The sequence below is a fragment of the Delphinapterus leucas genome, chromosome 12 (assembly GCF_059928025.1).
Source record: "Delphinapterus leucas isolate spDelLeu-1000000601 "Yukka" chromosome 12, BTC_Dleu_Yukka2, whole genome shotgun sequence".
NCBI classification, from domain to species: domain Eukaryota; kingdom Metazoa; phylum Chordata; class Mammalia; order Artiodactyla; family Monodontidae; genus Delphinapterus; species Delphinapterus leucas.
In genome coordinates this window covers 44,568,968-44,594,541 of record NC_143140.1, presented here as the reverse complement: position 1 = coordinate 44,594,541, position 25,574 = coordinate 44,568,968, and the positions used below count along the sequence as shown (strand labels likewise).

The following is a 25,574-nucleotide window of genomic DNA, read 5'->3' as shown; positions in this document are numbered from 1 at the left end:
CCAGACAAGGCGAGCAGGTTTCCTCTAACAAGCCAGCTCAGATCTGTTCTGTTCACAGCGGCCACCGTGCTGGGGGAGGTTGAGATCGCCCTCAGCTTGCTGGAGAGTGCCACGATTATTCATCAGTGATGTCCTCCACAGGTGCAGATGGGAGTGGTGGCCTGTGGGCCATGCAGCTGCTCTCCTGGTGGCCTGGAGACTGGATCCTCAGGTGGCGCAGCCTGTTAGCATGAGGCAGGCCAGCCAAGATGCAGGCTGTGATGAATCACCATAACCCTTGGCTACCTTCCCCTCCCCTTAAGATTTCAGGAGTAGATGTAGAAAGTGGCTGCTGCTAATGACAGGCTTAGTGCGTAGAGGAGAGCGGAGCGCGCAGACTCCGGCACCAGCTTGAATCCTGCTCTACCACTTAGCAGTTATGGGCCCTTGGGCAACTTATTTAACTCTGCGCCTTAATTTATTCATCTGTACAAGGGGAATAATAGTACCTACCTCATAAGGTGGTTGTAGGGATTAAAGGAAGTAAAAGATACAGAGCACTTAGAAGAGTGCCTGGCACACAGGGAGGACAGTATGTGCTGTGACTTTATGAGCTTTTCGTGGTTTGTGGGCACAAAAGAATTTTCAGCTCTGGAGAAGGGAACTTTTGGAGTCCGAGATGCTCTCTGGTGGCAGGGCTGTGAAATTCACACAAGAGCAAGGTCTGTCGGGTGCATGCGAACACAAAAGCACGTACTTCTTCCTCTTGTAAAAGGGAAAGGGTTGCGAGACGTAGGCTTATGCCTTCTGACAACTTACACCTGCCTGTGGGGCAGCGGCAGGTAGTTCACTGAAAGAGCCAGTGGATAGTTATTGATTTTTGCTTGAAGTTTTGAAAAGGATGAGTTCAGTTGGATTCGTGCATAGGGAGAGGGCGCTAACTGGTCCTAGTTTCAAAGGAGGTTGCTGGCAGTACTAACGCTACAGTAAAAAGAACCGGCAGCACTCAAGCCTTTATGCGCTGGCTGAGCTGGCGTTCCTGTAAGTTCCACCCAGCTGCTGCGTGGCTTAGCAAAGCCCCTAGGGCAGCTGCAGCCAGGGAAGGGCCACAGAGCCCACGCAAGACTCTCGCTTCCCAGTTATCTTACTGGTTTTCACCTAAGTGACACTTATTAAGCTCCTGCTGTGTGCCTAGCATTGTGCTGGGTGTTGGGGGGCGGATACAAGAGGTGACTAGCCCACAGGTGCGCTAAGCTTTGAGTAGACGGGCCAGACATTCAACAAATGGAAACAATCTGTCCCTCTTCTGTGCACTGCCTGTGAGGGGCCACGGGGACACACGCAGCGAGAACCCTGGGACGCCTTCTTTGGCGTTTACCACGCAGGACAGCGTGCCTGAGACGGGCACTGGGCTGTAGCAGGCCGTCTGTGAGGAGGGCCACACGGGCTCTGCGGTGGTTCAAGGAGAGGACGTGCCGCAGGCTCGGGTTGGGGCCGGGCGCCCAGCAGACGTCGCAGAGGGGCACACACCCCACGCTCAGACAATGGCAGCTAGCCCATTTTGGTAACGCGGGGTCCACGGAGGGTGGAGGTTGGAACGGTAGTGGCCTTGGGATGCTGGCCTCGGGCGCCATGGAAGGGCCCTGAGCAGGGGAGCGAGGCGCCTGGCATGGAGCCGGAGGAGGGTTACTGGTCCGGCTGGGCTCCCTTACACCGGAGACGCGAAGAGGCAGGAGAAGCTGGGGGGCAGCCGTCTTGCCGACCCGCCTTGAGTTCCTGACCCGGGGGCACCACGCAGACCGGAGAGAGGCCCGCCCGGGCTGGGCACGCAACACAACCAACTACCGACATCACCCGACTTGACCCACGTGGCTCTTCTCACCTGCTCGTCAACCTTTCTTGTTTTACAGATTCAGCCAGTTATTGAGAAAACCTTTCCGTTTTCTAAAGTTCCAGAAGCCTTCCTGAAGGTAGAAAGAGGACACGCACGAGGAAAGACCGTCGTCAGTGTCGTTTAAATAAACACTCAGTTCGGTGCCTGTGGGCTCTTATTTGGTGAGTGCCTGTAGGCCCCGACTCTTTTCCAGCCGTCCCTTTCCAGCTTAGACTAGAAGTTCCATGAAATAAATTTAGCACACACACGTTTCTGCCAGTCATTTCCTGTCTGCTGAGCTGAGCAGAGACTGATTTTACAGCCACAGCCCCACCCTCTGTCATCACCTTGCTCTGCCCAGAGCGTTCTCGTGTCACCTGCCCCGACGCGGCCGCGCACTCCTGTCTGCCGAGCTCCTCCATGCCAAGCGCAGGGGATACACACGTAAGCAGGGACAAGATATGAACATTTCTGCACTTGGACTTGTCTATAAAGTTGCTGAAAATTGCCTTTTGTTTTTTTCAAGCTGTTCTTTCACAGCAGATTTGCAAATTGTGGCGGCATCTTCTGTTCTAGTAGCTCAAACTCTGTTTGTTTTATCATCTTAATAATTGTGAGAGATTAGAACTTTCAGCGTGTGGAGGGATGGCAGCATGAAGAGCTTCCTTAAAGCTAATTCCTTCTTAGGGTCATAGTGAGCACTTTTCCCACTGGCCAAAGTTTCCTTTGATTTTTATTCCATCTGCTCCAGTGTGCGGTCATAACAGCCCTCAGAGTTCTGAATCTCTTAGGGTCATATGTAAAAATCTCGCGAGCGATTTGGTTGTTTACGCTTTTAGAAAATGAAATGTGATGTAACGTTTGTAACTTTTTAAAACACTTACTTTTTTGCATAAGGCTAGTCCTCTTTCGGCAACTGAAATGTGCTTCTCTGGGGACTTTTCCGTGGAAATTACCACCGTTCCATTGGGGGCCAGAGTTCTCCAGTTTGACCTGAAATGCTTGCATTTAGGTATCTCGCCAATAAACCCGTTGCGGCTTTTGAGTCTCTAGTCTGTGCCCTCTGATCATTGACGGTAAGTGTCCAGTTCCTGCCACGATCCCCTCATTACTGCAGCTCAGCTGCTATCATTTGGCTTCTGACGTAGACCTGTCTGAGTAGCCTTCTACTTGGTTTCTTCCTGATAGACACTCATTTGTAGTGTTGCATGAGGGTTTTTCTCTAGAATTGCTGTTCTCACCAGTACAAATTTACCTCAAAAGCAAGATGTTTTTCCAGGTGTGAATAAGCCACTTTTGACTTCTCTGAATTCAACCTCAGCTCTTTCTCTTTGAGGCCTCCCAGTGGTAGTGAGGGGCATCTCTCGAGGGACGACCTCACTTACCCTCATGTCCACTCAGAAAAGTGGAGTGTGCCCCTTCACCACTGAGTCTGGAAAGAGGGTAGTCAAAAATCTCCCCCTGCTGTTATTCTAGCAGCTCTGAAACCCACCTTGTCCAGATCAGACATTTGTTTCTAATCTGCCTGCTGACCCTCTTTGAAGTGTTACGAGGGCTAGAATGGACTCTCTCAGATTGCATCAATACGGTTAACCAGAAACAAGTTTATTCAAGAGATAAATTCAACACAGACTCGACAGTCTTACCCCACCTTACTGTGTAGTGAGACACACAAAGGCCTAAGGCCAGAGCTGTGCACCTAAGAACAAGACGCATGGCAGCTGCTGTTTGACGAGGACAACGGCATGAGGACAAAAAGAGGAAGCGTGTATTCAAGGAATGTTTTGCAGTTTTGTTCAAACTGTGAACAGCACTGAGGCCAGGGAGTGTACAATCAGCAGCTAAATATTTTCAGTTTCCACTGAAATACTTGCTGTGTCTTAGGGTTCTCAGATCTGAGATCTGGCCAACTCGGATTGCTTTAGTCTCCTTTCGCTTTCTGGAGAGAATTGCTGGTCATCCTCTTGAGCCTTCCACACCTCTCGTTTCTGCTCCCAGAAGTACATGACCTGAGGCTGTCCCCCAGCAGTCATAGCAGGTGCGGGGCCATGGAGCCTCACAGGGAAGGCAGCCCCATGCAGCCCTCGTGCCAGTGCAGCTGGACAGGAGGGCAGGAAATTGGGCTAAAAGACCTGAGTTTAGCAAAGGCCTGCGTAACGCTGCTTCAGAACTACCTGTAGATGAGGATGGGCTCATAAATTAGGTCATGGTAATACTGTTTCAGTAGCATCTGCAAGAAAAGCACTAAACAACACTCACATGTGACATTCTAGAGTGGGTTAAAATAATCCAGATCCTGCTAATAAATGTTAGCAGACATGGACATGCTATCTTTGTAAATTTACTAATTTTTAAAAAAAAATATATTTTAGGCTGCATTGGGTCTTTGCTGCTGTGCATAGGCTTTCTCTAGCTGCGGCGAGCAGGGGTTACTCTTCGTTGCGGTGCGTGGGCTTCTCATTGCAGTGGCTTCTCTAGTTGCGGAGCACGGGCTCTAGGCACACGGGCTTCAGGAGTTGTGTCACGCGGGCTCAGTAGTTGTGGCTCATGGGCCCAGCCAGTCTGTATCACGTGGGATCTTCCTGGACCAGGGCTCGAACCCGTGTCCCCTGCATTGGCAGGCAGGCTCTTAACCACTGTGCCCCCAGGGAAGTCCCCTAATTTTTAATATTAACAGAAACATTTTGTTTATACTTAGTTGCTTAAGGTAGGTCTGACTAGATAAGGCTTTCCCCACTTTGCTATACGGCATAATTCGTAAGTCCAGAAATCAGAAGATCAAGGACCAAAATTATAGGCCTAATAAATTATTTCTTCTCAGATGCTGAACAGTCTCCTACCTTACAAACTTGAGCTTCTGTCCTTCCCTTTAAAGTGTACAGGACTTGTAGGTCTGCAAGGTCGGTAAGTTTGTTCTTGTTCTCTATCTTTGGCTATAATTTAAAATGTACATAGTCTTGCAGCTAATGAGGCAACCTGTTTAAGCAGCTACTGAAAAGAAATGAAAGGGATAAAACAAGAGGAGGATAAATGACTGGTTTAAAACGATTACAGTCTTTTGAGAAGATGAGTGGTTGTCCTGGTCACGGTGGTGTGATTCAAGAGAGAATTTAGAGCTGTTGAAGGAGCAGGTCCACTTTCTTCTTGGCGCTTCTGTCTGCAGCCCTTGTTTTTTCTTTTTTTTGTTTGTTTAAATAAGGTAGCTGAAAGACCTCCAGAAATATTCCTCCTGCATTCTTAAATTCAGATATATAGGACCATGGCTTCCCACACTTGTGTTAACTTCTCTTTGCTGACACTGTTGAGGATAAGGTGATTTTGATCATACTGTGTACCCCCTGAAAGACAGAAGAGGAAAATGATAGAAGGAAATATGCCCACATGAAGAGGCTGTAGCAGACACAGTTTATCACAACACCAATGTAACAAGAGTAAGCAAAGTGTGCCTCGAGGAGACAAAGCAGGGAGGAAAGCCCAGAAACGCATTGAGGGCTGAGAGGTTCCAGCCTCTGGTGGGGGGGGGGGGGGTGATGTGTTAAAGCCCCATCATATGGCACCGGCGGGGGTCGGGGGCAGAATCTAGAAATGGGAAAAGGAGTAAAGAGATTGTGACAAATATTCAGTGGTGGGATTGTGGATTTGAGATACCAGCAAAATAAGCAGGCAGGCCTGAGTAGAATAGTCATCGGAACAAATCTTGCATGAACAATGAAGAATAGTTGTATTAGGTCAAAGGGGAGGTCTGAGTGACACCCAGAAGTATAGGCAGGGCAGCACTCCCACTTCTGGGAACCCACAGGCTGTGGTGTATAAAAATTCATAGCATTTAACATGCTGAGTTCCATCAGACTGTAAAAACTAGTATGGTTTGCCTTTCACCAGAATATTTTTTTCCAAGGGTGCCTACTAGATATTTCAGATTCTTTAGCCTCATGGCCTCTTCTTTCAATGGAGAAGTATCATTAACAAAAGAAAGGGTCATGTGATATTTTTTTCCAGTGTGGAGTAAACAGGTACCTTATCCTTTTCAGCATAAGCCTCTGTACCAACGTCATAGCACCAAGGACTCCATCAAAATTAAAATCTGTTCATCTCGCTGCAGGGTAAGTGCGACTGGTATTGAAATCATACTGCAGCCTCAGGCCAAGAGGAATTAAACGTTCTTATTCTCTTTGAAACCATTTACAAAACATCCAAAAGGTCTGAAAACTTACACAGTAGATTTTGATAGGGATGAAATCATCTCTTATGCATGCCCCTCTTCTAAGAAATTGGTTAATCATCATGATAACTGAGAGCCTCTGCACAGCTAGGTATAGAATACAAAGGCAAGGTGCCCTGGGCATTTTATGCTTAAGTTTGGAAAAAAAAGTCACCACCACCACAAACCCCACCATCTCCACTGAGACACAACACACTCCACTCCACTGAGATTTCAGCAAATATTATCTTAAGGTCACAATGTCTTTTTTCATTCTTCAAGATTATAGTATCTTAAACATACTTTCTGTGTATATTACATTATAATTCTAATTAGAGTCATGACGACTAGAAAGTTCCTGAGAAATAATCTGATTCATTCTTTGCCTTTGGGGAGGATTAAAATTCTCACAGACTTTTTTAAAGTGAGTGTGAATCAGCTTACACTGTTGTTATAATGTCTTTGGTCTGGAATAATACACGGATGTCTACCAAAACACCAGGAGATAGGTTAAAAGAAATAAATCTTACGGTAATAGTAGTAGGTAACAAATGGTCAACAGTTGTAGCCAGTGAAAGTCACAGTCTCCTATTGAGAGATGTATTTCTATCCCCCTTGCACAGTATGTGGGATGTGTGGCCCTACTCCCTCTTGTCCACAAGATGGCACCATTCTCCCACATTCTGAGACATTTAAACTAGTTTAACAATCGATTACTGTAGCTACCATACTCGATATACTGAGAGTTCACAAACATACAGAACAGTAGCCTTATTCCAAAGGCACTGGACTAATTTATATTGCATTTTAGGAAGTGATCTTGGAGCTTTCAAGCGAAGCCCTAAGGAGGAGGCTCCTGAAGTCCCACAGTCCTTTTCAGAGTCGAAGACTAATCCTTACTCCTGGTCAACTGCCAGGGTAGCAAGTGGGGGAAAATCCCATATCCTTGGCGCTTCCAGAATGTAAGCGCTCTGAAGCCAAGGTACTGTCCTTTTTTTTTTTCCTTTCACTTTGATACCCCCGGTGTGTGGCACAGAGCCTGTCACGTATTGGGTACCCAATAAATACATGTTGAAAGAATAAAAGGAATGCTCTAAGAGACTAGCTCGTAAAGATTACAGTGACCTTAACCCTGGACATAGGAAGCTGATCACATCTGTAAGAAACATGAGTCCGTATTTTCCCCAAAATCCATGTTTCCAATTCAGTCTAGTCACATTCCTTTGGCTTCTCTGGAGGTTCTGAAACTCTATCTTGTATAGACTGAGGAGCTCCAGTTTAACAAGTTGTTCAAAATAAGAATAAAATGATAGTGACTCTTAACAGTTTGAACCTCCGGTTGATCATCTATAAAATGGGTATCTTACTTGTGTACATATTGACAGATCTGTCGTGCCAGCCTACAATGCATTTGTCTCCTGCTTGTACTTTATACACTGTACGACTTTGGGCCCCATCCAGCCTGGAGTTAGATATTGCTTAGTGGTGCTCCCTAAATGTAGTGCCCTGCCTTTGCCTCATTAAACTTAGTTTGCCTCTGAGCACCTTTCTGTTCCTCAGATTCTTTGTAAATTCGAATCCCATTGTTAGGTGGCTTGGCCACTCTCCCCACCTGCAGATCAGAAGTGACAGCCACTTTTCTCCAGGGGCAGTCCCCAAAGCCCCTGATGGAAATGTTCAGGCTTATTCTCCATCTTCCACAAAATTTATTTTAAAACCAGGTTGCAGCTGTTTCTTTACCACTCTATCTTAATTTTTAATGACAGCTTTGGCCTAGAACCCTGACTCGGGTAAAATTGAGCCAACTTTCTAGCCATGATTCAAAGTGGTGTGTGGTATAGTATGGTTCCACAAAATTGACGAACATAACCACACTGGTTTCCCGATAGGGGACAGAAAGTCTCCATTAATAATTTGAAGCAAAGTTACCCCCTATGACATGAATAAAACACACCATCATCATTTGCTTGTCTGCAGCAACGAGGCTTCGCTGAATTCCCATGTCTACTTGAGGTCAGTTTTTTTTTGCTTTATGTTGTTGTAAAATTATCATCAGTAGTTCTCGTAGACAGGCAGCATGGGCATCACCTGGGAACTTGTTAGACATGCAGATTCTTGGGCCCTACCCCAGACCTCCTGAATCAGAACCTCTGAGGGTGGAACCCAGCAATCTGTGGTTTTTAACAAGCCCTCCAGGGGATTCTCCTGCAGATAAAGTTTGGAAACCCCTGGCCTAAATGTATTTGTTCTTCCCCAAGCACCATCAATCGGTTTGCTCTGGATTCACTTCACTGAACAAATGTTCAGTTGAAATCTTTCTGGCTATGTTGTTTGTTTTAATTCCTTTTCAGTCTTAGATCTTTACGATGAAAGTTTACATGCGTGTACATGAGAATCATCAACTCTACAGACTGAGGTCATGGCCTTTTTAACTTGTGAATTTTAGTCTAACATTGTTATAATAAATGGTTTAAAGTCGGCCCATGTCCGGATTCCACCTCAGCACTTAATGGGTGTGAGATTGTGGCCAAACTGACTAACTCCTCTGAGCTTCAGTTTGGAGGCTGTAAAGTGGGGGGAGGAGGGATAACACAGGCCTCTTGGGGCTGCTGTGAAGATCACGTGAGATAACGTATGTACAGTGTATAGCATTGAGGCTGGCATGTAGTAAGGGATCACTTACTATTAATAATAGTACATGCATCATTTTCAAAAGTAAAGAAGAGCTTTTTAGTTAACTAAAGACACAACAAAGAAAATAAAGGAAACGATCCTTACCTTTGATATCTAAAACTAAATTTGGCTTCAGCTTGCTATAGATCCTGCCGTCAGACTTCATGCTCCAGAACTGACTGTCGATGTTCTGTTCGAGTGCCAGGCCCAGTTTAGAGCCAGAGGTTACTAGGTTCCCCACGATGGTCAGGCAGCAGTCTTCTGCTATCTGCTCAGTGGAAAAGACAAGGTATCGTAGACATGGGTGGATATACATTCAGCTACCATTGTAAGCAATTTCCTGTGTGAGCTGATTTTTAAAGTTATCTTAGTTCCTAGCTTCATTTATACCCCACATGAGGAATTTCAGCTTTTAGCCATGGTAACTGGGATCAAACAAATATTTATGCCCTTCATTTCAGATAACATGTGATAGAAAGTTCTCAATTCTTGTCCATTGTTAAGAGATTTATGCCCTTTGTGAGGCCCTCTGTCTTATAAGTAAGGGAAGCCTCCTTAGAACACTAAAAATGCCCATCATGATATTTCCCCCCAGAAATCATGATCTGAGGCTGGGTCTGTAGCTAATCTCCCCGATGTATCCACTCCACTCAGCCTGACCCTTCCGGAATATGACTGCATCTCTAATTTTGAAGCCTGCTGTAGCACTGAAGTTGCTAAAAGGGCATTTTATCATTTTAAAACTTGGAATTCCATTTACTGATTTGTCTTCCTTCATGAGAAATGTCTAAAAATTTCTAAAAAGGCATGCTATCCAAGTATAAAAAGAGAAAACATAAATGCAGTAGAGTGTGTTCTAATGCAAAGATCTTATGGGTCCTTCTATGAAGGGAATCTACCCTTAATATAAATAAGGTATGGTAGTCATGTTCACATGGCATTCACACATATTGCTATAGAAAATGCTTATGAAAAGTGTGCTGTTCTACAATATATTGAGATAAAAGGATTGTGATAATCCAGGACACTTTCCTTTTTCTCACTGACCTACCAAATTCAAAGCTGTTAAAATAATATCACTGTAATGTTCATTAGAACTAATTGTTGAAAGATGCCATTTTCTTGAATTAAGATAATTCAAAGGCAGAAGTTTGCTTTTTCTATGCCTCTATATTAGTTACTTCTGTTTCTCATGCTATTTTTTCTATGCATGTCTAAATAGTACTTCTGTTTACTGAAAGGATGATTCTCCCTCAAGCACAACAGACCCAATTAACAAGTTGTACTTCCTTTCAGCAGGCCGTAATGCCTTCTGCTGACTCATAGGGCACCAGGATTAAAAAAATCAGGAGCAAACAGTCAAGACCATAAAATCAAGGAGTTAAAATGAGTATGTACAATAGAAGTGTGAGCATCTCTCATAAAATCTTACAGCACTCAGCTTTTAAATGTGCATTGTGGCGGGAGTGATAGGAGAGAGATGGGCAATTTTCCATTTTACAACGTGTGACAATTAGGAAAGGGACTGTGTTGTACACAGGGTAGTTATCTCTTCACGCTTCAACCTAGTCTGTGGGGTCCTCCAAAATGGAAACAAACCAAGTGATCTGTGTTGATAATGATGGGGCTTATAAGTTTATTTCTATAACAAGTAGGTTAAGGAAAAAGGGGAGGGTAACACAGACACTTGCTTTTTCTATTACTGTATAAAAATCAAGTATAGATATAAAGATTCTATCTTGGATCAGTGCTAGATTTACCTCCCATTTGGTTCCTAGACAGGTTCTATCAGAACTAAGAAATAGTTTCATGAAAAACCTTCTAACTTATTTCTGAAAATGCTCCAGGAATCATGAAGTAGCATCTACTTGAAGAGAGATGCTATTATAAACCCTTGTCTAATCCAAAAAGCTCACCCTGCATTTGAAGCATCCTTCTTGATAAATCCAAATCTGATCATCAGCACCGACATCCTCCATGACCTGTATTCTGAGAAGCTTCAGATCCTCTAAGTTTCCATTGGTTGACATGAATAACCCTGTTGCTTTGTTTCGAAGTCTGAAACAAATTCGTTTCTAGAAGACAAAACCCCAGCAATAGTCATATACAAGCTGTACTTTAGAAGCACTGAACAAGCATCAGTAGCAGGGGCAGAATCCCAAATGAGGCTGGATAAGGGAAAACTGCTATATCTGAGAGTTTCAGAGGCTTTAGGATTTTCTCAATGAGGAGAGGTTGACAGAATTTCAAAGTGCCTGGGGCTGGGAGCCTGCCTATGGACAACCCAGGGCTTGGGACATACCAGGTTTTTTGTTTGTTTTGTTTTTTTTTTTTTTACAGTACGCGGGCCTCTCACTGTTGTGGCCTCTCCCATTGTGGAGCACAGGCTCCGGACGCGCAGGCTCAGCGGCCATGGCTCACGGGCCCAGCCGCTCCGCGGCATGTGGGATCTTCCCGGACCGGGGCACAAACCCTTGTCCCCTGCATCGGCAGGCGGACTCTCAACCACTGCGCCACCAGGGAAGCCCCATACCAGGTTTTGATGTCAGGTGTAATAACATTTCTGAAAGCAGTCACAACCTTCTGGCACCAGAAACACAGCCAAAATTCAGAAATTCTCGGGGGTGGGGTGGGGGAGAGGCCAATTTCACACTTAAAATTGAAACTAAAAAGTTAATTACATTTACAAAAAAGATTTCAGAGAAGAGTCTATTCAAAGCATGTAGAAAAAGAAAGTACCTGAACAAAAGGTCGTAGAGAACCTATTTGGCGACAGCCACTGAATTCATACCAATTAGATACTTCTGCTGGTGACAATAGGAACTGTTGACCCCTGTAATTGCCATATTCATAAGTAACCCATCTGGAAAACAAAAGGAGATAACCACAGTAAGTAGCAATATCCATTTCACAGTGGGCACCAATTATATTTTCAGAACACTTTGATTTTTAGACTGAGCTTTTTATTTATTTATTTTTAATTTATTTTTGGCTGCGTTGGGTCTTCACTGCTGTACTTGGGCTTTCTCTAGTTGCGGTGAGCGGGGGCTACTCTTCATTGTGGTGTACGGGCTTCTCATTGTGGTGGCTTCTCTTGTTGCAGCATGCGGGCTCGGTAGTTGTGGCACATGGGCTTCAGCAGTTGTGGCTCATGGGCTCTAGAGCGCAGGCTCAGTAGTTGTGGCACACGGGCTTAGTTGCTCCATGGCACGTGGGATCTTCCTGGACCAGGGATCGAACCCATATCCCCTGCATTGGCAGGCAGATTCTTAACCACTGCACCACCAGGGAAGTACCTAGACTGAGCTTTTTATACTTTAAATATATGTTGGAGGATTAAAAAAAGGAAACTACCTTATTATTAAAAACAGCTACAGCACCCATGTCTTGACAAGTAGCAAATTCATGGTACATGAGTATTTATGCCCAAAAGTTCCACTCTTGAAGAGAAATAGGTAAGTTTTTTTCTTCAATAAGGCAAATGAACTAGAGATAGTCTTTTAGCAGGACAGCCCAGTACTTCCTGTGAACTTTACATAAAACATCTTCAGTTGTAATAATGGACCTTTATTTAAATGGTTAATACTTGTAAAGTTCTTACACAGGGTAAGTGCTATATAAGGGTTAGATAAAAATAAATAATAAAGTTTTATTTAAAATGAGAGTAATCTTCCTCAATCCAGAAAACTACTAAAGATACTCAGGTCTCTTCCACACAGAGATGCTGGTACCCACACCTGAAGTCTGGGTTCCAGTGCAGACCAGCATGCAACCAACACAACAATCTTTCTCTCTGGTTGATGTATTAGATCAAGGAAGAAGGTTCTCTGTTTTTAACCCTGGAACTCTAAAATGTTATCATCATAGTCATTTTATCATAAAAACAAAATATTAGTTTAAACCTGTTGGAAAAAAAAAGGTCATGCATAAAATTCTATCACCCTAATAATCCGAATTTGTTTTTTAAATAGCTATAGTCCTCTCCACCATTTGATGCCTTCAAACTATACCTGTTGTTTTGGTGAGTGAAAGAAAAATACTTTTGTAAAAACACATTACATTGATAGTCCTTATTCATTTTTACATCTTAATTTCAAAATTATTCGAAGTTGAGAAAAATCTTCCCATGTTGACATTAAGTCATTTTGCCTATAACATCTGCTAGTCACTCCTAGCTGAAGGAAAATCCCAACCCTTACTCCAAAATCAAAGGACTTGGTCTTTCAAAAGGATAAGCAAAATCAGTTCTCTTTCCTACTTGCTAAGGAAGTGCTCAATTTATTGCAAAGCGTTCGCCTAGGAACTTTGAGAGTCCTTATCTTAAGTAAACTAAAATTCTGGATGAAGAGATGATGTCCCACACATGGCTTTTCCCAATAGGAAAAGTATACTGTGAGGGAACATAAATATTAACCCTTACAGAAGAAAAGGGGTTATACGTCAATTTGGTTAAGGTAACAGAGAAGAGAAATATGATCAAACAAATTTTAAAATCTATTTTATTGAATAAACAAGTAGGTAACTCACTTACATGCCACCAGTCACCTGAACAGAGCGTATGTGCGTGTTGAATCCTAGGGATTGGAGATTAACGATTTCTGTACTAAATTCAATCTTTTTTCCTTTGAAGTCTTCTCTTTCAAAAAGAATAATTGTTGGTTCAGACAATTCCTGTTTAGGAACAAAAATAATGTTCTGTTACTCATCCTTGATAGTAATTCAAACTTAACGTGAAAATCATCTTGTTACAAGGACAAAGCAGAAGATCTGGCCGGACTTGGCCTGCTCATAAACTCCCTTTTCCAGAACGTCTGGGTGGTTATATACTCCAAAGCTAAAGCAAGGAAGGATGGAGGGCAGAAAGTTTTTCCCTTACGTAGAAAGGCAGGTAAATGTAAAGTATTATAAAACGGGGAAAATATCCCAGGCATAAAGGAACAGGTATATATGCCTGGAATATCAATTCTAATGGAATTTATTTTCAACTTTTCTGTTTTCTCTTGAGATAAGAAGGGGCTGGAAAGTCAAAGACATAAATGGCGAGGGTCGGGGGCTGTGGTGATCTTTGGGGGGTCTAGTGGTAATCTGCCTAATAAAGGAAGCTTCCCCTTGTATGCATTTTCAGATGTCTTTTTGTTGTTGTTTTTAACTGTCAATAAGACAATGATTCTGTGTATTCCCAAACTTTCCTGTAGGAATAATTGTTAGGAGAGAAAAAATAGCATGGAAGCCCCAAGTTCAAGTCCACTGATTTTCAGAAAAATGAAAAGTTGGCAGCTTATGCTCGTTTTTCAGATTACAGACCCTTATGACCCTAGACTGAGCTCTGATGATAATAATCCTAAAATCATAAATGATACATGAAAAATTCCCTAACTTGCTTAAAGTTTTGTGGCAACGGTGTGACACCTTACTGCTTCATTTATGTGGATGTGCTCTGATGTGTAGAAAGATCTTGACCAATAAACAGAGCAGATCAGTGTGGAGACGTGTTCTATATGGTCTAGAAATTAGGTTATATAAACCATACAAGAAGGAAAGACAGAAACTGTAGTAGTATCACTACCTTGCACGTTCACTGCACTTTTCTGAGATGGCATGCTAAAACGTTCCAAGCACTCTAATCTAGCGACAACAACCAACCGATTTTGAAGTACTAAGTCACAATTAAAATATACATTCTTAATATGGGTAAAATATTCATTTCATCATAATCAAAACTTAAAAGAACCTCATCTGTAAATGTCAAAAGTGATGTGAGCATATATGCTAAGTTCTGCTTGAAGGAAGGCATTGGAAAGCTTTAAATCTAAAGTGGGCTTGTTTTTTTTTAAATACTTGTAGGTTGCTTTTAGAATTCTAAGCAGGTTAAATATCAAATTTTTAGATATTTTATTATTTGTAAGCTAATGAATCTTACCACATCATTTTATGTTTCACTGCTACTATTTTCACATCTCAAGGAAGGTCAACATTTTCGTTATTTGAACAGGCAGGAGGGGATGAGAAAAAGCCAACTCACATATGTTCCTTCTACCTTCAAAGCTAAAATCACCAACTACATATGTTTAAAGCTTTTTATGAGATATCAGCTACCAAAAACTAACAAATACTTCCCAAACTGTCAGATACACCCAGACTTTAACATCTGAACATTATCTTGCAGTATTGTTCTATCGAATATTGCTTTGTCTGCATTAAAACTTAAGATTTCTGGTCAAAAAGGAGCACTATAATCTGGATTGGCACATACATGAGAAACTGAGAAAAGTCATTTCATTGCAAATCTCTAAAACAACAGAGGAATAGATTTAAAAACTATAAGGAATTTCTGCAAATCAGTAACAACAATGACGGGAAACTAAAGAGCTGGGCAAAGGATATAAATAGGCAACTCACTGAACAGAAAACCTAAATGACTAGTACGTATATGAGATCTCACCAACAGTGAAATGCAAACTAACACAACTTCTACCCCATTCTTTCAAACTGACAAAAGTTAGAATGTCAGAGACTACCCCATTCTTTCAAACTGACAAAAGTTAGAATGTCAGAGAATACTCAATAATGGCCATGATGCTGAAAACTGGAATCCACATGCACTGCCAGCAACAGTGTAAAGTGGTGGAATTCGGCAGTACTTACTGAAGGTTGCATATTCATGCATGTGAGATCCGGTAAATCCGCTCTTTGTTTTTGGCTGCACTGGGTCTTTGTTGCTGCCCACAGGCTTTCTCTAGTTGCGGCAAGCGGGGGCCACTCTTCATTGTGGTGGGCGGGTTTCTCATCGCGGTGTCTTCTCTTGTTGCAGAGCACAGGCTCTAGGCGCGCAGGCTCTAGAGCGCAGGCTTAGTAGTTGTGGCGCACGGGCTTAGTTGCTCTGCGGCATGTGGGATCTTCCCGGACCAGGGCTCGAACCCGTGTCCCCTGCACTGGCAGGCAGATTCTTAACCACTGTGCCACCAGGGAAGTCCCAATCCACTTTTTAATACGTATCCCCAAAAGATCCCAGGGTAATCCATTATGCTGTATGTACATCTAGTTAATGATTCCATATTGTATATACATATTACATCATGTGCACCCATTAGAATCAATAACTAGATGTACATACAGCATAATGGATGGCTCCCAAAAAATGTAATGTAAGGAGAGTTTTTATAACATGATGAGAACTATAGCATAATACTGTATATAAATTAAAAGGCTGTATACATATTTTTAAAAACATATTTTATAGGAATATCCAAGCTGTACTCCAAACACATTAGAATGGGTACCTCTAAAGGTAGAGGTATAGAAATAGGGCTCAGGGGGACTTCCCTGGTGGTCCAGTGGTAAAGAATCTGCCTTACAATGCAGGGGACACGGGTTCAATCCCTGGTCGGGGAACTAAGATCCCACATGGCACGGGGCAGCTGAGCCAGCGCCCTGCAACTACTGAGCTCGGGCGCCTCGATGAGAGAGCCCGAGTGCCGCAAACTACAGAGCCCATGCGCCCTGGAGCCTGCACGCCACAACAAAAGATCCCGCATGCCTCAACAAAGATCCTGCAACTAAGACCCGGTGCAGCCATAAATAAATAAATAAATAAATAATAAATAAATAAATAATAAATCTTAAAAAAAAGAAATAGGGCTCAGGTGTGAAACGGAAAAAAACAAGACGGAAGGGCCTTGAACTAGCCCATGATTGTGCACTGTGCACCATGACTGACCCAACAATGCCCCTGAAGTCTGAGAAAACAGCAAACAGTTTACATTTTAAAGATCTGGAAAGAGACCAGGGTAGAAAGTTGTCCACGAAACTATTTTTTCTGCCTCCAACTTTGTCCCGAGTAAGCCTGCCTACTGGTTCCCTTGCTCTGTCTGTCAGCTGTGTGACCATACATCTCTGTAATGCTATATTCACCCTGATATACTTACGACATCTATAAAACGAACAGACTTGAAAGTTGCTTCAGGCAGGCATCCCATTGCAGACAGCGAAGGATAGTGGCCTTCCTCCAACACGTACTGATTACCCGAGAAATTTTCTCCGTCATATGCAACCCAGCTATAGAGGAAAAACCACACACACATGTATAAAATGTAATTTGAGTCTTCCTAGTCAAGGAGTCTGATTTTTAGAGGTAGCTGCCATACAATAAACACAATGCCTATGGCTAACAGTGTTCTCTCTGCAAAAATGTCTGGATATATTGACTGCATTTCATCTTGTGGCAAGTTAATATTCATAAGTCATTTGGGAAATACAACTTTTTTCTCCATGAAATGATTAATGCTTTCACCTCTCCACCTACCAGCATTCCTTGCACCTCTCATGGTGCCACCATTCTCCCAGCCAAGGTGGTTCTGTCAAGCCCTTGAGTCTTCGAGTCTTTTCTGAATACTCCTTCAACTCATAGCTAGTCAGTCACCTGGGTCTACTGTTTCCTCCCCAGATTTCCCCCTCACCCCTTTATCCTCATTTCCAACACCTCTGCACTGGGCCAGGAGTCAAGATACCACAGTGACTTAGACAAGTCACTTAGTTTCTCTAGCATTCAGCATTATTGACAAAATGGTGATTTATCATGCTTCCCTAGAGGAGTTGGGGGTCTTTTTGTTTTGTTTTTGTTTAACCCAACACATACTTATTGAGGAATAACTGTGTGTCAGGTATTTTTCCATTGCTGGGGATATAACAAGACAAAGTCCCTGGTATCTTGAAGTTTATACCCTAGTGAGCTGAGACGGACAATAAATGAATAACAAAAAAGTCCATGCCTGGTAGTAATAAATGAAGCAGCATATGGGACAAAGAGAAACTACGACAGAGGTGCAGGTATGTGCTAATGAACAGTGAAGCTTTATATAAATCTATGCATTTGAATGCAAAGCCGGTGCTCTTTCCACTCTGCATTGCCAAATGACATGATGGTGCTGTTTAGACCATGAAGAACTATATGATTAAAGGCATTACTACTACTACTACTGCTACTACTACTACTTACTATTATTCAACTTAATTCATCACCTTTTGCACAGATTGCTCCAAGGGTTTCCTGATCCGTTTCCCTGACTTGGAGCTCCTTGCTTTGCCCATCTTGTGTTTTCCTTTGGCATCCATCCAAGAGCCATCACCTGAGCCCAGCCTCCCTGTCCAAACTCACTTCCCCTCCCCCCTGTACCAAGCCCTCCCAGCTGGAGAGGGTGGTGTGCCCCTCATCAGCATCTCCACCCCCACCATGCACTTGCCTATCATGCAGAATGCCTGCCCTACTCCTACCCACCTGTAAAAAAAAAAATCTATCTTGGGAGGTCCTTAGAGATGATCTAAAGTCCCTTTACAGATGACGGGAGAGGCCTAGAGAGCAGAGAACCTGGTCTGAGTCCCATTGCACAGCGAGGTGGTGATCTTCAACTTCTCCCACCCACACTGATGTCCATGTCCTCTGACGCCCAGCACTCAGTGCTCTAAAGTCCACTTCAGTACTCACATGGTCTTGTACTATGTGGTGGTCTCACAAGGTACCAAGCTCCTACAAGTGTATTTACTTGCTGATATGTGAATCCTGTTTTCCCTCACGGGTTGGGCTCTGCCAGTCCACTGTTTTGCTTACCTGCCTCCTAAAACTCTGCAAGACTTGGCAGAAAATGACTCATCAATTTGACTTGTTGTTTCTTCAAAACACTGACTGCGACCTTGAAACTGTGGTTCCGAAAAGAAGTGAATCTTTGAAAAAGTAAATGGAAATAACATCAAATTCTTTTCCTGCACACATTAACTCATTCAGCCTCTGAAATGATAACCAAACATGACCTGCTAACTTTTGTTACCGTAAACTGGTATGAATTTTATAAAACCTTTAATTTTTTACTTCTACATTAATGATCAATTAGAAATACTTTGGCTGCACCATTCATGATTGTTTAATTTCATTCAGAGACATCAAAGGATAGTCCAACAATAGAGGCAGCTTTCTACAGAACACCCTCTTGTAACAAGCTGCCAGGCATTTTAAAGCTTTACTGTGGCCAAAAGTAATTTTTCACAGTTCTAACATTTACAAGAAACTATATTTTGGAAACATGTAGTGCAGTTTTCCTCCCTCTCAATGGAAGCTACCTGCTGACTTATTAGACTCTTTTGTATGCCAATAAAGGAGGCTACAGTGGTGTTTGTGCCTCTGTAATTATGGCTCTCTGAACACTTCCATTAAAAAGTCTTTAACAAATTTTAACACTTCAGTTGATACAGAGAGTCAGCATTCAAAAGGCTTAAGTGACACACCATATAAAAGACACTATATAAAAAGCCTAATGCAGACACAGCAAACACGAAAATTCATTTTACTGTTTTCCACAATAACTATACGCTATTTGAAATACTAATCCTCGTGTATTAATGTAAAACTCTGATCCACTGTAATGATATAAAAATTTAACTTTACATAAGAACATTTTATAAGAAATATTTAGATATGGGTCAGTGCTATCAATTAAGCCTTACTGTAAACTTAAATTAATTTTAAAATATAGTTATGCTTTCAGGCACAAAAATGCGTAAAACTAACAATATGTTCCCAAATGTATGATGTTTTACACATAAATTCAGCTTTTTAACAGAAGGTTTCTAATTATGAATGATAGAATGTTTGTTAAGTTACCTGATTTTGTCTCCCTGGTCTGGTGAAAGAATCCTAAGAATTTTTAGAGAGAAGAGAAAAGGAAATGAGTAGAGCAGACATCTTGAAAATTTTTTCTGTGGATCATTAACAATTACCATTAAAAATAATCTCAGGATAGTTTCTATAGTTAAGTATTACATGAACCAGAAGCACACATTAAGGGAATCCAAAATTCAGTTAAATATTCTCAGAGAAAAATGCAACTCCTTACCAAACATATGGGTTGAACAGAAGAGATCTTACAATTTTTGCCTCCCCAGTCCTCAAAGCTGGTATAAAAGCCTTTATCCAGTATATACTGTTCTCCCGTGAAGTCAGGATTTTCATAGGCTACCCATCTAAAGAAACAAAAAACGCTGACTTGTTATAGTTCATAGTTTACATTCACAATAAAACTATCACACCCAGGGCTTCCCTGGTGGCGCAGTGGTTGAGAATCTGCCTGCCAATGCAGGGGACACGGGTTCGAGCCCTGGTCTGGGAAGATCCCACATGCCGTGGAGCAACTGGGCCCGTGAGCCACAATTACTGAGCCTGCGCCTCTGGAGCCTGTGCCCCACAAAGAACAAGAGAGGCAGCGATAGTGAGAGGCCCACGCATGGCGATGAAGAGTGGCCCCCGCCTGCCACAACTAGAGAAAGCCCTTGCACAGAAATGAAGACCCAACACAGCCATAAATTAATTAATTAATTTAAAAAAATTAAAAAGAAAAAAAAGAAAAACTATCACACCCATTTGGATAAATATACATTGTATAGCAACTTTCATTTGTTTTACTAATAAGTAATCTGAATAATTTTTCTGGTTCTCCATTAATCTTTTAGGAGCAGATAGATTTGTCTGTAGGTCAAATCAAAGTTGCAAGTGAAAGAGTATCTTTATGTGAACCTTTTGGTGTTCTCGCTTATCAAATCTTATTCCCTGAGAAAACTCCAATAAGCCCATTTCTCTATATTTCTTTCTAATTCTATTCTAAGGAAACAATTTGGACTTTAAAGAAGTAGCTGTAAAAGTTCTTTTAATCAACAAGTAAGAATTCTTTTTTTTATCAATATTAAAGTATTTTTCCAGAAAGATACTACAGGAAGCTATGTCTCTATTACACAACAAACCACACTGGAAAAAAAAAAAGCTGACATAAAAAAATGCTTTAAAAAAAAGATAATAAAAGAGCTAAATAATGAAAATTTTGTTTCAATCAGGATTTCCAACATGACACAACTATGTAATAAGCAAAATTGAACAAACTCTTGAGAATACTAAGAATGAATCTCTTTTGGAATGTTTTCATATTTATCTTTTAAATGATCCACACTCAGAGAGGAAAATCAACAAATTACTGATGCTATTTCTTATACAAAGATAAAGTCTTTGAAGGGAAAAGAGTTTTTCAATTCTGTTATATTCAGGAGATACTGTTTTCTCCTCAGTTAATTCATAGCCCTATATTGATCCTCTCACAGCTTAAAGGAATAATACCTTTATGCCCATATATATGCTCAGAACTTTCCAAAATGCATTCACATCTATTATCACATTTAATCTTTTAGGGATGTAACACAGAATAACAAACCTGATTTCGTATCAGATCTAGTGCTTTAGCTCTAACCTTTGTGCTCTGTTGCCTGTGCTTAGTCATGCTGGCTCTGCACCTTTGTAAAGGAATGCTGCCAATTGCCTGAAATATACATGATGGTCTATTCTCAAGGCTCTGACCTTGAAAGCTTTAGTGTAAAACTTTTCCATTCACATAGAGATAAATCAGGTTGCAGAACAGAAAATAACAACTGTCTTGTGGAGGTTTCTAGGAACACTGTGACCAAACCTACGTGGACAGCTGCAAGAGCAAAGGATTCCAGCACCAAGAAGTTGGCAACAACCTACCACAGCCCCTCGCCTTTTAGTATAAACGAAGCCTGAATTCTAAGCCCGGGAGGATGGTTCTTTGGGCCACTAGCCCACTATCTTCTCCGTCTGCTGGCTTTCTAAATAAAGTCACTATTCCTTGCCCTAACACCTTGTCTCTCGATTTACTAGCCTGTTGTGCAGCAAGCAGTACGCGCTTGGACTCGGTAACAGGGAGGTACTGGTTTTCACATTTTACTGAAAAGAAAACCTGAAGACAGAAAAAGTAATTCATTTATTCATTCAACAAACTGATTGGCCATTTACCATGTGCTGGGAACTAGACTGGCACTAGGAATGCAAGATGAAAAAACAGACAAAATCCTTGCCCTCGAAAGTTCAGAGATGGGTACGAAGCATCACATGGTATTATTTGTTGGTGTTTGTTCTGAATGGGAAGTGACCTGTCAGTTAGTGGCCAGGGATGAATGAACCCTTGACCAAGTCTCCTGAGGCTCACCAGGTCTCTTCAGCTCGTGACCCGAACTGCTACCTACCCTTGTAGTTTTTTCATTTACCATTCCATTAAGCCATACCTAAAACAGCCCACATGCTTCACAATTAAAACAGATTACAATTTTACTATCTAAAGGGTTTGACTTAAAAACTCAAGTGCAGTTATTACTTGGAAATGAGCAGCCATCAAGAACACTGTAAAAATCTCAAGTGATAATTAGCTAGGACAGCTAATATCTGTGGACTCATTCCTGGCCAGCTGAATGGAGAAACTGCTATAAGCACCAATCACAGTCTATTTCAGAAAATGCCGCTTTCCCACTTCAGAACCTCATTAGCAACTTTAAAATCCTATTCTTCAACATTGTGAAGTGAGGAATTAGGAGGCCTGGTTCTAGGTGTGGTCATGACATTAACTTTCAGATAACTTTAACGAGGTCATTTAACCTCTGTCAAAGTCCGCATTTTCATTTTTAAGTAAGGGCATTGACCAAGATCCCAGTGTTGACAGGGTGGGGGGCTGTACAGCTCACAGGTGCCTCTGTGTGTGGCCTCTGTTCACACAGCCTTTGGCTTATCACGAGTCATGAAGAGAAAACAAGGCGGGAGCCCAGAACACTGCTATGTGGGGAGGAATTTCTGCAGAGCAAGTAAATCTACTTTGCAAAAGCCAAGACCTAAAAAAAAAAAATTAAAGAGGATAAGACATGTCACAAAAAAGTATTCCTGGCAAGGCTCTGGGTCTATAGCAAGTTAGAGGGAAACAGAGGGGGTAAAGTCCTTTTTGCTTGATTGTTTGATTTTAAGGTTTGGAGAGAAAACAGCCAGTGAGGAGGGAAAGACTGAATATGCAGGAGAGAAGGTGACAACTGAGCAAACCTTGGATGACACTTTAGCCAGTGCTTTTTAAAAAGAAAAAAACAAACAACTGTGAGTACTCTATTTCCCTATAAAACTAAAATAAATTACCTGTAAGAAAATACCCAACACCCAAGTATGCCTATCTAACCCATTGAAGTTGAAAAAGGAAAACCATTTATTAAAATGTCACTTGAATTGACAATAGTGTTGTTTTCCTTCCAAGATGCAGCCCCCAATCCAAAATTCATTTCTGAGATTCTCTGGTATATCTATGATCTAGAGTCTACTTATAACTTATACCTGAAACTCTTAAGAAAAAAACTCCTTCCTGTCCTTGTTTAAGCATATTCCGTACATGTGAATCAACACTTCTCTGTCTATAAGATTGCCAAGTATAAGTACAAACAGGTCTTAGCCTCCTGGGGTCACTGCTCAGAATTTAAGGGCAGCAGGGCAAACCTGCCCTTCTGTGGAGGGAAAAGGAAAAAACTCAAAACCAACACTTTTTAAAAAAATCTGGACTCTAGAAATATTTCATTTTGCTCTGAGTTTTAAAAAAATTAGCCCAGTTTCCACTATTTGAACAAGAGGACAGCACAGAACTAGAAAATGATTAGGAGGGATGTCTAAAGGCATCTCTTTTGATGTTTCAACAAGAAACAAAATGCGGTTCCTAAAACCTCATTTGCTAGATTTGTAAGGATGCTTCCTGAAGGCTGTTCTCAGTTTCAGAGCTAATAATGAGTTTACCACCCAGGGAATTTATTACGCATGTGATAGTGGTACATCTCAACCTTCCTATCCTGCAGGGCTGAACTCCAATGCTGCCTCCTTCAAAGTCTTCCCTGTGTCCAAACTGGAAATTAATCTCTCCCTGCCGTGGATCCCCAAAGCACTTAATCTTTGCGTATTTTGTAGCAATAATTAGGTTTCATATAAATACTGTAACTTCTTTGAGGCTGTAATACAATGCTTTGCACATAACAGACCTCAATAAATATTTAGCAAACGATGGACTGAATGAAATATGAGGAAGCAGCTGGCCCTGGTAAGTACAGAAGCGCTTCTACAACCACAGAATTTAAAAGGAAGTTGTGTGTGTGTGTGCGCGCACACATGCATGCCTCCTTTCAACTTCCTCCCAACAACAGAACTCAACTGCTACAACCCCCCCCCCCAAAAAAAGCCTAAGCCAGGAAATGTAACTAGAAATAACTAAAAATAGAAACATATAAAAGCAACATTTTATAAAGGAAAGGGATTTTAAGTAAATAAGGGTTGTATTAAAAAGAGAGACTGGCTCCAGGCACAATTAATTCTACAGGTGCTAACAGCATAATCTACATAAATGCCCTAAGGGAATTCCACCCAGCATCCTTTTGCTTCCTCTGCTAGGGTACATGACTGGGCTCTGACTCATGAAACCAACACACCTGGTGAGTATGAAAATGTGCAACTGTTTCCCCACATTGAGTTGGTCATTGTATTTTCCCTCTAAACCAACACAAGAATTTAGTGAACGTGACTAACACTAAAAGCATATTACATTGTAGACACATCTCAAATATCCAGGGCTATTGTGGGACGCCCCTTGAAATACAGTAGAGTTGAGGTTAGAATGACGCATAGTCTATGTTACTCATAACATAAGAGCCTAACACCAGACATTTTTAACAGAATCAGTGTCAAATGATTTCATATGACCATTTAAGAATACTCTCACTTATAACAAATTATAACTGACATCAGCCTGGACCATCAAAATAATTGTATAACTCACTTTAACAGACATCTGCTTTTGCCAATCCAGTATCTGTACCCACTCTTTCTGATGTGCCTGGGGAACTCCTCAGCCCTATATACACTAGAACTCCCCATGGGACTGACCCTATATCTCAGCTGCAGGGCTGGGCATGTAACACAGGCACAGCCATCTCCCTGGCTACAGTAATTGGTTCAGACAGGTGCGCATGACTTAAGCATACAGAATCAAAGTCAAACCTGGAACTTCTGTGGGAAAGAGAAGCTTTCCCCTAGAAGCAGTGAGATTTGAGAACAAAAGCAAGATGTTCCTGCCACAGGTCCCAGATAGAAAGCGGAAGAGGGAAGAACAAATCTGACTCCATACTGGATCCTTTTCTTTACTTTAACCTTATTGCTTTTGCTACAAGTTAATCCCTAAAGGGATGTTGCCATAGCTTAAAGTCAACAAAATAGCCCACCTCTGGGAACCCTGCCTCCCATGCCCAAGTGTTAAGCTAAAATACTTTTGTTTGAGTTCACAGGAAACATCTCCACAAACCTGGCTGCAGGAAAGAAGAAATTAGCACATCCTCTGGGGAGGCTGGTCAGAACCAAGAAGTATTTGCAACAATGTATCACCTTTTTAACTTTACCTCCTCACCTCCCCATTTGTTCTATAAAAGAAACTAGCATCCAGGGCTTCCCTGGTGGCACAGTGGTTGAGACGGGGGACCCGGGTTTGTGCCCCCGGCCTGGGAAGATCCCACATGACGTGGAGCGGCTGGGCCTGTGAGCCATGGCCGCTGAGCCTGCGCGTCCGGAGCCTGTGCTCCGCAGCGGGAGAAGCCACAACAGTGAGAGGCCCACATACTGCAAAAAAAAAAAAAGAAACTAGCATCCAAACCCCAGCAAGATGGCTCTTTTGGACACTAGTCTGCCACCTTCTCAGTCTCCTGGCTTTTCAAATAAAGTTGCTATTCCTTGTCTCAAAACCTCATCTCTCGATTTATTGGCCTGTTGTGTGGCGAGCAGTAGGAGCTTCACCTCGGCAACAAAAGTACCCGCCTAAAGTGCAGCCAGCATAGCAAAAGCGCGGTCAAGAGACAGAGAGAGACCAAGTCCTAACGACAGTGTCTGAATCGCTGCGTTTGCCATGACGCAAACAAAATCTCTCCCAGGACTTTTCAGTTATGCACATCAATATATTGCAT

At 42.1% G+C, this 25,574-nt stretch overlaps 2 protein-coding genes across 6 annotated transcripts in view; one reads left to right on the top strand and one right to left on the bottom strand.

Annotated features, from left to right (window-relative positions):
* RTN4IP1 (reticulon 4 interacting protein 1) overlaps positions 1 to 25,254 on the top strand; it is a 69,457-nt gene extending 44,203 nt beyond the window's left edge. For both annotated transcript variants that reach the window (XM_089921618.1, XM_022553532.3), the window contains one exon: positions 1,890 to 25,254. In XM_089921618.1, the coding sequence (XP_089777744.1) occupies positions 1,890 to 1,997 (108 nt within the window). In that variant the 3' untranslated portion in view covers positions 1,998 to 25,254. The remainder of the gene's footprint in view (positions 1 to 1,889) is intronic.
* Positions 3,437 to 25,574, bottom strand: part of CRYBG1 (crystallin beta-gamma domain containing 1) — a 205,168-nt gene continuing 183,030 nt past the window's right edge. For 3 of the 4 annotated variants that reach the window (XM_089921609.1, XM_089921610.1, XM_089921611.1), the window contains 9 exons: positions 19,610 to 19,736; positions 19,378 to 19,410; positions 18,331 to 18,443; positions 16,652 to 16,781; positions 13,258 to 13,397; positions 11,466 to 11,589; positions 10,643 to 10,801; positions 8,832 to 8,994; positions 3,437 to 5,190 (listed from right to left, as the gene is read on the bottom strand). In XM_089921609.1, the coding sequence (XP_089777735.1) occupies positions 5,096 to 5,190; positions 8,832 to 8,994; positions 10,643 to 10,801; positions 11,466 to 11,589; positions 13,258 to 13,397; positions 16,652 to 16,781; positions 18,331 to 18,443; positions 19,378 to 19,410; positions 19,610 to 19,736 (1,084 nt within the window). In that variant the 3' untranslated portion in view covers positions 3,437 to 5,095. Of the gene's footprint in view, positions 5,191 to 8,831; positions 8,995 to 10,642; positions 10,802 to 11,465; positions 11,590 to 13,257; positions 13,398 to 16,651; positions 16,782 to 18,330; positions 18,444 to 19,377; positions 19,411 to 19,609; positions 19,737 to 25,574 lie in introns of those variants that run through there. The other variant, XR_016395103.1, reaches the window with a different exon arrangement.